At 44.5% G+C, this 13981-nt stretch overlaps 1 protein-coding gene across 2 annotated transcripts in view; it reads left to right on the top strand.

Annotated features, from left to right (window-relative positions):
- Window positions 1-13981, top strand: part of LOC141219268 (uncharacterized) — a 100725-nt gene that overhangs the window by 59375 nt on the left and 27369 nt on the right. The window contains exon 4 of one of the 2 annotated variants that reach the window (XM_073666043.1): window positions 2162-4116. In XM_073666043.1, coding sequence (XP_073522144.1) covers window positions 2162-4116 — 1955 coding nt within the window. Of the gene's footprint in view, window positions 1-2161; window positions 4138-13981 lie in introns of those variants that run through there. The other variant, XM_073666042.1, reaches the window with a different exon arrangement.

Genomic DNA, 13981 nt, shown 5'->3' with positions numbered 1-13981 from the left:
ATCTCCCTACTTCATCTCTGGAGCTGAGCCACAGTGATCTTGGGGTTCTTCTTTACCTCTCTCACCAAGGCTCTTCTCCCACGATTGCTCAGTTTGGCTGGACGGCCAGGTCTAGGAAGACTTCTGGTGGTCCCAAACTTCTTCCATTTAAGGATTATGAAGGCCACTGTGCTCTTAGGAACCTTGAGTAATGCAGAAATTCTTTTGTAATCTTGGCCAGATCTGTGCCTTGCCACAATTCTGTCTCTGAGCTCCTTGGGCAGTTCCTTTGAGCTCATGATTCTCATTTGGTCTGACATGCACTGTGAGCCATGAGGTCTTATATAGACAGGTGTGTGCCTTTCCAAATCAAGTCCTATCAGTTTAATTAAACACAGCTGGACTCCAATGAAGGAGTAGAACCATCTCAAGGAGGATCACAAGGAAATGGACAGCATGTGAATTAAATATGAGTGTCTGAGCGAAGGATTTGAATACTTATGCCCATGTGATATTTCAGTTTTTCTTTTTTAATAAATCTGCAAAATTGTCTGCATTTCTCCTTTTTTTCAGTGAAGATGGGGTGCAGAGTGTACTTTAATGAGAAAAATAAATGAACTTTTTAGAATTTACAAAATGGCTGCAATTAAACAAAGAGTGAAAAATTTAAAGGGGTCTGAATACCTCCCGTACCCACTGTAAGTGTTCAGCGTACAGAACAGGATAAATATGATCCAAAATGTTCTGTACCCCAAAATGCCACCATTAAGAGCTTCTACTCAACCCACAAAAAACAAGTCCCCACTCAGGTTCATCATCTGTAAACAGTAATATAGGGGGTGTCCATATTACTAGTAGCACAAAGGCTCTGGAAAAGTGACTTGGCTCCCACTTAAAGAAATCCAGTGACATCTGCGCTCCCAAATCCAAATGCCCCCTCCTCCTGGGCCCCACAGTGTGCAGTTAGCATCCACATGTTTGGCATTACTGTAGCGGGGAGAGCCAATTTATTTCTCCAGAAAGCACTAGCTGGGAATCATGTACTGGGCGCTACAACGTAAGGGCACTACAATGTATCGGACACTACAATGTACTGGCCACTATAAGGGAATATTTGCATTTTCACTTCGCAACATCCATTACTGCTCGTTTCTGGAAAGCACCCATGGAGTCAAATTCATCACTACACCTGTAGATACATTTCCATAGGGGTGTAATTTCCAAACTGGTGTCACTTGAGGGGGGATTCTGCTCTTCTGCCACTTAGGGGCTCTGTATATGGAGTCTGCAAACTGTTCTACTTAAGTTTGTTCTCCAAGAGTCAAATAGCGCTCCTTCCCTCCCGAGTCTCGCCATGTGGCTAAGCAGTACAGTACAGACACATATGGGGTATTGCCCCGTTCAGCAGAAATTGTATAAAATTATGTGGTCATTTTTACCCATTTTCCCTTGTGAAAATGTAAAATCTGGGGCTAAAATAATATTATAGTGGTAAAAATGTAATTTTTTTTTTCTTCACCGTTCAATTGTATAACATTTTGTGAATCACAATTACCTTGCATTCATTGGGAAAGTGCGCGGTGGACGCTGGGTGTGACGCGCGGGGTAACCCCACCCACAGCCCGGCGTCCACCGCGGGGATCGCATCACCGAGTCACGCCTCACTTGACGTGACATCAGGGGAAGCAAGAGCCGGCTGAGGCCGGGGGTCGCGTGATGCCTGTGAGTGGCCAGCGATAGCGCCGCTCACAGGCAATAAAGACAAAGCTAGGTAATTAAAAGAAATCTCTCAACGGGTTAATTACATTGGGGGCATTTTTAATAGTAGTTGACATCTTCTTCAATTGCGTGGACACTTTTCTATACTAAGGGCAAGATACGAAGCTTGAGAGAGTGAAATGGCACTAGAGGTACATTAAGGGAACCTGTCATCAGTAATTACCACTTAAAGAACTATTTGCTGTCTAATCTCTGCCACCCCTGACTTGTGCCAATGTCACCAGTTTATAAGTGTCATTCACTTTACCCGTCATTGTGTTAATGTTATGGCATGTAGTTGTCCTCCTTATTACCGGTATTTTCACTGACGAGGGTCTTCATTGTGAGATCCAGAAAATACATTCAGAAATCTCTTTTGTGTTGAAGAAAAACCTCACATCTAATTTATCTTTCATCCTAATAGGAAATCCTTGTGAGAATAACGGTTCATCACTAAATTGTAAAAAAGAAGATATCTGGGAGCACTCTAATGGAGGAAACCTCATCACCCTTCCTGCACCTCCTGAACTTCACAGCACTTCACTTTCTTATAATCCTCCTAATCATGAGGAATCATCTCCTGAGCAATCTCGCATTATTACCAAAAGTCCAGGGGGCAAAGTGGATTCAAGATTTCAGTGTGACAAGCAATTTACAAAAAGCTCAGATTTTTTAACACACAGAAAACACAAAGGTAAAAAGCCATACTCCTGTTCAGAATGTGGGAAATGCTTTACATATAAATCACAATTTGTTATACATGAGAGAATTCACACAGGAGAAAAAACATTTTCATGTTCGGAATGTGGGAAGTCCTTTAAACATAAAGGGGATCTTATTACACATCAGAGAATTCATACAGGAGAGAAGCCATATTCATGTTCGGAATGTGGGAAATGTAGAAGTAAATCAGACTTTGTTAAACATCAAAGAATTCACACAGGAGAAAAACCTTTTTCATGTTTACAATGTAGAAGGTGCTTTACAGATAAATCACAGCTTGTTATACATCAGAGAACTCACACAGGAGAGAAGCCGTATTCATGTTCAGAATGTGGGAAATCTTTTATGTGTAAATCAATTCTTTCTGCTCATAACAGAATTCACACAGGAGAAAAGCCGTATTCATGTTCAAAATGTGGAAAGTCCTTCACAGGTAAAGGAAGTCTTATTATACATCAGAGAATTCACACAGGAGAGAAGCCATATTCATGTTTAGAATGTGGGAAATGCTTTACATTTAAAGGGAGTCTTATTATACATCAGAGAATTCACACAGGAGAGAAGCCATATTCATGTTCAGAATGTGGGAAGTCCTTTGCAGATAAAAGCAGTCTTATTCCACATCAGCGAATTCACACAGGAGAGAAGCCATATTCATGTTCAGAATGTGGTAAGTGCTTTACAAATAAAGGGAATCTTTTTACACATCAGAGAAATCATACAGGAGAAAAAACATTTTCATGTTCGGAATGTGAGAAGTCCTTCACAAATAAAGGGAGTCTTATAACACATCAGAGAATTCACACAGGAGAAAAACCATTTTTGTGTTCACTATGTGGGAAGACCTTCACAGTTAAAGGTCATCTTAGTAGACATCAAAACATTCATACTGGAAAGTCGCCATATTCATGTTCAGAATGTGGGAAGTGTTTTAGTTATAAATCAGATCTTGTTAAACATCACAGAATTCACACAGGAGAAAAGCCATATTCATGTCCAGAATGTGGGAAATGCTTTACAGAGAAATCAAAACTTGTGATACACGAGAAAATTCACACAGGAGAGAAGCCGTATTCATGTTCAGAATGTGGGAAATGTTTTAAAAGTAAATCAGGGCTGGTTTTACATAAAAGAATTCACACCGGGGAGAAACCGTTTTCATGTTTACAATGTGGAAAATGCTTTACAGGTAAATCACAGCTTGTTAGACATCAGAGAACTCACACAGGAGAGAAGCCGTATTCATGTTCAGAATGTGGGAAATCTTTTATGTGTAAATCAATTCTTTCTGCTCATAACAGAATTCATACAGGAGAAAAGCCATTTTCTTGTTCAGAATGTGGGAAATGTTTTATATATAAATCAGATCTTGTTAAACATCAAAGAATTCACACAGGAGAAAAACTTTTTTCATGTTTACCATGTGGAAGATGCTTTGCAAATAAATCACAGCTTGTTATACATCAAAGAATTCATACAGGAGAAAAGCCGTATTCATGTTCATTCTGTGAGAAATGCTTTACAAAAAAAACGTATCTTGTGCAGCATGAGAGAAGTCACACAGGAGAGAAGCCGTATTCATGTTCAGAATGTGGGAAATCTTTTATACAAAAATCACACCTTGCAAAACATGAGAGAAGTCATACGGGAAAGAAAGTGTAATTATGTTCACTGTGTTTTATAAAGTTTAATAAACATTGTTCAGCATAAATGAGTACACCCCCTTTGATGAGTAAGATTTTATTTAATAGCTCACTGAACACAAGATCAATTTCTACAATTTTGCCAACACTAAGTTTCATAGAACATTTTTTTGTAATCAAAACATGAAAATAAGGTTATTAATATAACTCTCATTACAAAATCTTCAGTTTTACTCAAAATAGTTGATGCAAAAATGAGTACACCCCACATCAAAAGCTACTACATCTATTATTTTGTATGGCCTCCATAATTTTAAAGGACGGCACTAAGTTTTCTAGGCCTGGAATGAACTAATTAGTGACAATACTATATCTATCTTTTTCCTCTCTTTCGATAACGAGCTCTTAGAGCCTGGATGCTGGATGGAGCGATGACAACTTGTCTCTTCAGAATCCCCCATAGGTGTTTGGTTGGGTTCAGATCAGGAGACACTTGGCCACTGAATCACTGTCACCCTGTTCTTCAGAAATGTAACAGTGGCCTACCAAGGGAACAGAGTGATGGCAGCATCTTTTCTGTCACTATAGAGCAGAACATCTGTGAATTCAAGATACCATCAATGAAATGTAGCTCCTCATGCAGCCGCACATAAGGACACGGCCACCACCAGGTCTCACTGTAGACCCCATGCATTCTCATTGTATTCCTCATCTCTTCAATGTCATAGTTTTGAAGCCATCAGTTCCAAAAAAAAACATTTATCTTGGTCTCATCACCCCAGAGTATAAAGTCCCAGGAGTCTTCATATGTTTCCGCATGTGTCCTGGCAGATTGTAGGGCGGCTTTTTTGTGTATGGGATTTAGGAGAGGCTTTCTATGTGGACAACACCCATGTCTGCCATTCCTCTATAGAAAAAATTGTCTGCTTTCAGCTCAGCTCTCACTGCTTGGATGAAAAATCACAGTTGGGAAGGAATGGACGGGACAAAGAAAGTTACTGATAATCCAGCACTTGTTTTCCAGTGTGAATAAAACCAAAAACTTTTATTGAAAAATCCAAATTAAAATCATAGAAACATTAAAAAACAGATAGGAGCAAAACATCTCTGCGTTTCTACCTGGTATTTGTGTTCAGTTCTTCTTCATGACATAATAAATAACCAGTAACCGGCTTCTTATACACATCATAGGGTCTAATGCACAGCGGAGACCCCCAGCCCCAAATGGACATGTGCAAGTATGTCTACATTACCCCTATGGACGATCATATGTCCACAACAAAAAGCATCCGTGCAATAGAAGAATGAAGTGTCTGCATCTATAATGTGTATATTATGTATAATTACTATAAAAGAGGAAAAAACACAATTCAGTAAATGGATACAAGGTCTGAAGGAAGCTTCATATCACTGGGGAATCTGGAGGCCAATTCCAGAATCCACAAGGCTTCTCTGGGGTGTACTTTTTATACCAATCTCCCCCCTTAGCTGGTCTGGTGACATATTCAATACCCACAACTGTAAAGGGATTAATCCCTATTGTGTTGTATGAGATGTTGTGATGCTGCAGATGTATTACGTGTTGTGGGGCCAAGAACGTCCCTAACGTGTCCCCCAATGCGGTGACGTAAGGGTCTGACCGTGCCCCCCACATATTGCAGCAGACAAGCTTCACATTGTATGGTGTCAATGACGTGTGGAGCTACAACTAATGAGATGTCGGATATTATAGGGTTTATTATGGTTAGTAGATGCAGACATTTTTGCTTTGTGCACAGACTTGCACAAACCACATTTATTTCTCCCACATTCAATGAAACCTTTGGTGTTTGTCCTCCACGTGTCAGTTGGGTTTCTTGTTGCTGGATCCTTGTCAGTGTATAACATAGGTAAATGTTTTCTGGTAATATTCACTATATTATAGGAATCTTCTCTGCAGCCAGTATTGAATGTAACTCTAGACTGATGGATGTTTCCTTCTTTGTGTATTTTCGGTAATGTATGAAATATTGGACATTGTGGGCGATTTTCCTTTAATCGTTCTGTTTGGCATTAAGTACAGCCGATACCAAACCCTCCTCCAAAAGACAATGTAAGGGGGTATTGTATGAATTAGTAGGATCTCCATCTAGAGTGCGGCATATATTAGTGTCGTCATCCATGTACATAACCTCCGGCTCATACAACCCACTATCCAGAGCTGTGATCGAGCCCCCTTTATCTGCAGCTCTAATGACTTTATTAGGGCTGTGCTCAGGGCCGTATCTGGCATTCATGCTGCCCTAGGCACTTTAAGTGGTCACGCCCCCTACTGGTAATTCATACTAGAAGTGCTCATACCCTTTAGGCCCCCTTCACACGTACCGGAGACACACACGTACACCCATTATAATCTATAGGCTGCGCACATGGTGACACGGATCGGATATGTCCGTTTTTTGCCGGCAGCTCGGACGTCAGTACGTCCTGCACACAGATGACATAAAGTGTGACATCCGCACACACGTCTGTGTGACACGTGCCGGAAGAGAGTGCAGAATAGAAATGACAGATATTTAGGTGTTAGATGTGCAAAGATCGAGATAGATGATAGATATCTGTGAGATATATAATTAGTGCCCTGTGTGTGGAGTTTACTGTACTTGTGTTTAGCTAATAAATTAAAAAAGAGATGTGGAGTCCTCCCTATTTTTGATAACCAGCAAAGGTAAAGCAGACAGCTGTGAGCGGATATTATCAGGGTGGGAAGATCCTCGGTTACTGGGCCCTTCCCAGCCTAAAAATACCAGCCCTCAGCCGCCTCAGAAATGGCGCACCAATTCAGGTGCTTTGCACGGCTCTTCACGATTGCCCTGGTGCGGTGGCAATCGGGGTAATGGCGGTTAGGGTTGATGACAGCTGTGATTTGTCAAAAAACACAGCTGTCTTCAAGCCCTCAGTTTAGTAATGGAGAGGGAAAGGAAAGAGATCCCGGCACTCACCTGTAGTCAATCATTTATTCCACATCCACAGATCTGCAAAACGTTTCAGCTCCTCCAGAGCTTTTGTCAATTGTGGGCAATCACATAGAAATACAACATTTCTATAGAAAGAAAACAAGGAAATGACATCACAATGAAATAAAAAATGAAGAAAACTACAAACATTCATATAATCATATTAGTCTCATTATATAAAATACCGTATTTTTCGGACCATAAGACGCACTTTTTTCCTCCAAAATTTTGGAGGAAAATGGGGCGTGCGTCTTATAGTCCGAATGTTGGGGGGTGTGTATAATTATGTGGGGTGTGGGGGGAGCGGTATCGGTGGAGTGGGCACAGGAGGCAGCGGCCGCCCGCTGCAGCCTACACTGTCCCCGCTGCTAAAGAAAATGAATATTCACTGCTCCCCACGACCATGAGGCGTGGGGAGCACTGAATATTCATGCTCCTTAATAGCGGTATACAGTGTAGCCGCGCTGCGGCTGCTGCTGGCTATCTCCTGTGCCCGCTGTTAAAGGGCATGAATATTCAACCTCTCTCCATGCCCATGGGCGTGGGGAGGGGGTGAATATTCATGCCCTTTAATGAGCATCACGGCTCCGCTGTGTGCCGGCTATGAAGGAGAGTGAAGTCACTGCTCCTCGCGCACACAAACCCGGCATGGGGAGCAGTGACTTCCGGCAGCTGATCTCTCCTTGTGAGCCGCGCATGGCAGTGACGTCATGCTCGGCTCACATGGAGAGATCAGTGCAGGCAGACAGGACGCAGCGCTGGAGGAGAGAGAAGAGAGGTGAGTAGGAGTGTTTATTTTTTATGTGCAGCCTGATGGGGATTAGGGGGACCATGCATACTAGGACAGGGATTAGGGGTGCCAATCATACCAGAACAGGGATGAGGGGTGCCATGCATACCAGGACAGGAATTAGGGGTGCCATGCATACCAGGACAGGGATGAGGGGTGCCATGCATACCAGGACAGGGATTAGGGGTGCCATGCATACCAGGACAGGGATTAGGGGTGCCATGCATACCAGGACAGGGATGAGGGGTGCAATGCATACCAGGACAGGGATGAGGGGTGCCATGCGTACCAGGATAGGGATTAGGGGTGCCTGCATACCAGGACAGGGATGAGGGGTGCCATGCATACCAGGACAGGGATTAGGGGTGCCATGCATACCAGGATAGGGATTAGGGGTGCCATGCATACCAGGACAGGGATCAGGGGTGCCATGCATACCAGGACAGGGATGAGGGGTGCCATGTATACCAGTACAGGGATGAGAGGTGCCATGCATACCAGGACAGGGATTAGGGGTGCCATGCATACCAGAATAGGGATGAGGGGTGCCATGCATACCAGGACAGGGACTAGGGGTGCCATGCATACCAGGATAGGGATTAGGGGTGCCATGCATACTATGGGGATGAGTGGTGCCATGCATACCAGGATAAGGATGAGGGAGCCATGCATATCAGGATAGGTATGAAGGGTGCCATGCATACCAGGATGGGGATGGAGACCACATATAAAAGGAAGGGGGATGGCATATATACCAGGATGGGGGATATTGGCAGAATTGGGGGACATTACCCCTATACCAGTGTCAGCAGAAGACCCCCTCCCCCTTTAAAGTGCATCATGACCACATTTTTTGCTTACATTTTTATTTTTTTATTTTCCTCCTCTAAAACCTAGGTGCGTCTTATGGTCTGAAAAATATGGTATATACTGCTCAAAAAAATAAAGAGAGCACTTAAACAACAGAATATAACTCCAAGTCAATCAAACTTCTGTGAAATCAAACTGTCCACTTAGGAAGCAACACTGATTGACAATCAATTTCACCTGCTGTTGTGCAAATGGAATAGACAATAGATGGAAATTATTGGCAATTATCAAGACACCCTCAATAAAGGAGTGGTTCTGCAGTTGGGGACCACAAACCATATCTCAGTACCAATGCTTTCTGGCTGATGTTTTGGTCACTTTTGAATGTTGGTTGTGCTTTCACACTCGTGGTAGCATGAGACTGACTCTACAACCCACAGAAGTTGCTCAGGTAATGCAGCTCATCCAGGATGGCACATCAATGCGAGCTGTGGCAAGAAGGTTTGCTGTGTCTGTCAGCTTAGTGTCCAGAGGCTGGAGGCGCTACCAGGAGACAGGCCAGTACACCAGGAGACGTGGAGGGGGCCATAGGAGGGCAACAACCCAGCAGCAGGACCGCTACCTCCTCGTTTGTGCAAGTAGGAACAGGAGGAGCACTGCCAGAGCCCTGCAAAATGACCTCCAGCAGGCCACAAATGTGCATGTGTCTGCACAAAAGGTTAGAAACCGACTCCATGAGGGCCCGACGTCCACAGATGGGGGTTGTGCTCACAGCCCAACACCGTGCAGGACGCTTGGCATTTGCCACAGAACACCAGGATTGGCAAAGTCGCCACTGGCGCCCTGTGCTCTTCACAGATGAAAGCAGGTTAACACTGAGCACATGTGACAGAGTCTGGAGACGCCGTGGAGAGCGATCTGCTGCCTGCAACATCCTTCAGCATGACCGGTTTGGCAGTGGGTCAGTAATGGGGTGGGGTGGCATTTCTTTGGAGGGCCGCACAATCCTCCATGTGCTCGCCAGAGGTAGCCTGACTGCCATTAGGTACAGAGATGAGATCCTCAGACCCCGTGTGAGACCATATGCTGGTGTGTTTGGCCCTGGGTTCCTCCTAATGCAGGACAATGCCGGACCTCATGTGGCTGGAGTGTGTCAGCAGTTCCTGCAAGATGAAGGCATTGAAGCTATGGACTGGCCGCCCGTTCCCCAGACCTGAATCCGATTGAGCACATCTGGGACATCATATCTCGCGCCATCCACCAACGTCACGTTACACAACAGACTGTCCAGGAGTTGGCGGATGCTTTAGTCCAGGTCTGGGAGGAGATCCCACAGAAGACCATCCGCAACCTCATCAGGAGCATGCCCAGGCGTTGTAGGGAGGTCATACAGGCACGTGGAGGCCACACACAATACTCAGCCTCATCAGGAGCATGCCCAGGCGTTGTAGGGAGGTCATACAGGCACGTGAAGGCCACACACAATACTCAGCCTCATCAGGAGCATGCTCAGGCGTTGTAGAGAGGTCATACAGGCACGTGGAGGCCACACACAATACTCAGCCTTATCAGGAGCATGCCCAGGCGTTGTAGGGAGGTCATACAGGCACATGGAGGCCACATACAATACTCAGCCTCATCAGGAGCATGCCCAGGTGTTGTAGGGAGGTCATACAGGCACGTGGAGGCCACGCATAATACTGACCCCCCTTGTGACTTGTTTTAAGGACATTACATCAAAGTTGTATCAGCCTGTAGTGTGTTTTTCCACTTTAATTTTGTAGGTGACTCCAAATCCAGGCCTCCATTGGTTAATAAATGTGATTTCCATTGATGATTTTTGTGTGATTTTGTTGTCAGCACATTCAACTTTCTACAGAACAAAGTATTCAATGAGAATATTTCATTCATTCAGATCTAGGATGGGTTATTTCAGTGTTCCCTTTATTTTTTGAGCAGTGTATATACGCAAAGATGAAAAAACGTCCATAACAAAGTATATTAACTATCAAATAAAATATTTAATTTTACACCAATACACATTGCCACAAATATATATATAGGCGTATATAGGAAATGCAAAAAAAAATACTAATTTTTATTTGCGCTATATAAACATATTCCGCAGCGCTTTACAATTAAGCGGGGACATGTACAGACAATAAATTCAATACAAGGTAAGACAGTTTAAACAGTTACATTAGGAGCGAGGGTCCGGCCGCTCGCACGCTTACAATCTACAAGGGAATGGGGGGACACAGTAGGTGCAAAGTGCTTGTTATTTCAGGTCTGACAATTATAATAAATAGGGATTTTCATATAAAGCTGCATGATCCGGTCATCAGCCCGTATGTATAAGTGCAATAATCTAGTATCGAATGCAGTTATCGTGTGCATGGAGGGTGTGGAGACAGATGAAGAGTAGGGAGCAGATTCTGAATAATATTTAGAAGGAGGGAACAGGGGAAAGTTAATTTACTGAGTAGTTGAGGTGGTCGGCTTGTTTAAAGAGATGGGTTTTTAAAGCGCGTTTGAAGACATGGGGGCTAGGCATCAGTCGGATCGTCTGGGGTAGAGCATTCGAGAGAACTGGCGCAGCACGAGAGAAGTCTTGGAGACGGAGGTGCGAGGTTCAGATTATGAGGGATGTTAGTCTTAGGTCATTTGTAGAATGGAGTGCACGTGTAGGGCGATAGAGAAGAGAGAGGAGATATAAGGCGGTGCAGAACTGTGGAGAGCTTTGTGGGTGAGTGCGATGAGTTTATATTGGACCCTGTAGCAAATGGGCAACCAGTGCAATGACTGGCACAAGATGGAGGCATCGGTGAAGCGGCTGGACAGAAATACGACCCTGGCTGCCGCATTCAGGACGGATTGGAGAGGAGAAAGTTTGGTAAGAGGGAGACCGATCAGAAGAGAGTTGCAGTAGTCCGGACGAGAGTGAATAAGAGCGACAGTAAGAGTTTTAGCAGTTTCAAAGGTGAGAAAAGGTCGGATTCTGGAGATGTTATTAAGATGCAGGTGACAAGAGCGGGTGAGTGATCGGATATAGGGAGTAAAGGAAAGGTTAGTGTCGAATATGACCCCAAGGCTGCGGCCGTGCTGCTTGGGGGTTATGGTTGAACCCTCCAAGGTAATTTCGATGTTAGGTAGAGTTAGGTTAGTAGAGGGGAGAAACACGAGAAGTTCAGTTTTGGAGAGATTCAGTTTAAGATAGAGGGAGGACATGATGTTAGAAACAGCGGACAGACAATCCTTGGTGTTTTGTATTAGGTTAGGGGTGATGTCAGGTGAAGAAGTGTATAGTTGGGTGTCTTCAGCATAGAGATGATGCTGGAACCCAAATCTGCTGATTGTTTGTCCAATAGGGGCAGTGTATAGAGAGAAGAGGAGGGGGCCTAGGACTGAGCCCTGCGGGACCCCGATAGTAGGGGACGAGGAGAGGAAGAGGAGCCGGAAAAAGATACAGTGAAGGAGCGGTCAGAGAGGTAGGAGGAGAACCAGGAGAGAACAGTGTAATTGAAGCCGATAGAGAGGAGCATAGTGAGGAGGAGCTGGTGATCCACAGTGTCAAATGCAGCAGAGAGATTCAGCAGATCAGCAGGGAGCAGTGACCTTTGGATTTAGCTGTTAGTAGATCATTAGAGACTTTAGTGAGGGCAGTTTCAATGGAGTGTAAGGAGCGGAAACCAGATTGTAGAGGGTCGAGGAGAGAGTTATCTGAGAGATAGCGGATTAGACGGGAGTGGACCAAGCGTTCCAGGAGTTTAGAGATGAAAGGAAGATTAGAGACAGGTCTGTAGTTAGCAGTGCAGTTCTGGTCCAGGGATGGCTTTTTAAGTAAAGGGGTTATGATGGCATGTTTAACTGAGGAGGGAAAGATACCCGAAGAAAGAGAGAGGTTAAATATTTTAGTCAGGTGAGTGGTGACCACCGGTGAGAGAGACTGCCGGAGATGTGAAGGTTGTAGGTCGAGAAGAAGTGAGGAGCTGGGTAACAACTTCCTCTGTAACAGGCTCAAAGATGGCTAGTGAGCTTGAAGTGCGGCAGGGAAGGGGATCCAGGCACTGAGGAGATTGGGCTGAGATGTCCTGATGGATGTGGTTGATTTTTTCTAGGAAATAAGTGGCCAGATCCTCACCGCTGAGGTTGGTGGTGGGGGCCTGTGCATTAGGTTTCAGGAGGGAGTTTAAGGTTTCAAAAAGTCGTTTTGGATTGTTGGACACTGAAGTGATGAGGGGGGTGAAGTAGGATTGTTTGGCCAGATGAAGGGCAGAGTTATAGGTTTTGAGCATGAATTTATAGTGGATGAAGTCCTCTGCTAAAAGAGATTTTCTCCACTGACGCTCAGCACACCTAGAGCAACGCTGAAGAAAACGTGTTTGCATCGTGTGCCAGGGCTGCCGTTGTCTGTGTCGGATCTTTCTGCGAGTAGAAGTAGCCGCTTCATCTAGGGCGCTCTTCACTCTATTATTGTAGTGTGACAATGCTAAGTCTGGACAGGAGAAGGAGGGAGGAGATGGGGGCTGAAGACGTGTGGAGATTGTCCATAAGCTGCTGGGTATTAATGGTACCTGTATTCCTAGAAGTGTGGTAAGTGGGGGTGTCCCGGGTGAGGAGACAATTCTTGACAGAGAAGGAAAGAAGGTTGTGGTCCGAGAGCGGGAGAGGGGAGTTAGTAAAGTCATGCAGCGAGCATAGACGGGAGAAAACCAGGTCCAGAGTATTCCCGTCTTCATGTGTAGGAGAGTTAGTAACTATAATATAATAATAATCTTTATTTTTATATAGCGCTAACATATTCCGCAGCGCTTTACATACATTATCTAGTGTTGAGCGAATATGTTCTCTTCCGAGTATGCATGATTTGCAACTGTTTGACAGCTTTATTACATGTGAGGAATGTGTTAGAAATAGACATTCCTTACATATAATAAAGCTGTCAAACAGTTGCAAATCATGCACACGGGAGCGATTCAAACATATCACCGAGCAGCTGTAAATACTCGGAGCTCGGCCCGAGCATACTCGCCGAAAGGGTTAAGAGAACATACTCGCTCAACACTATTAGTAACCTGTGAGAGGCCGAATGTGGGGGTTAGAGAAAGTAGATGAGAGACAGATTGGGAGAGGGGATCATTGATGGGGATGTTAAAGTCTCCCATGATGATGGTGGGGATGTCACAGGATAGAAAGTGAGGAAGCCAGTTGGCAATGTGATCCAGGAACTGGCGGCAGGAGCCTGGAGGGCGATACACAACTGCCACTCACAGGGAGAAGGG

This window comes from Phyllobates terribilis, unplaced genomic scaffold, assembly GCF_046119375.1.
Source record: "Phyllobates terribilis strain yellow unplaced genomic scaffold, ASM4611937v1 Scaffold_259__1_contigs__length_2703414, whole genome shotgun sequence".
Taxonomy (NCBI): domain Eukaryota; kingdom Metazoa; phylum Chordata; class Amphibia; order Anura; family Dendrobatidae; genus Phyllobates; species Phyllobates terribilis.
This window is presented reverse-complemented; position numbering and strand designations above follow the sequence as displayed.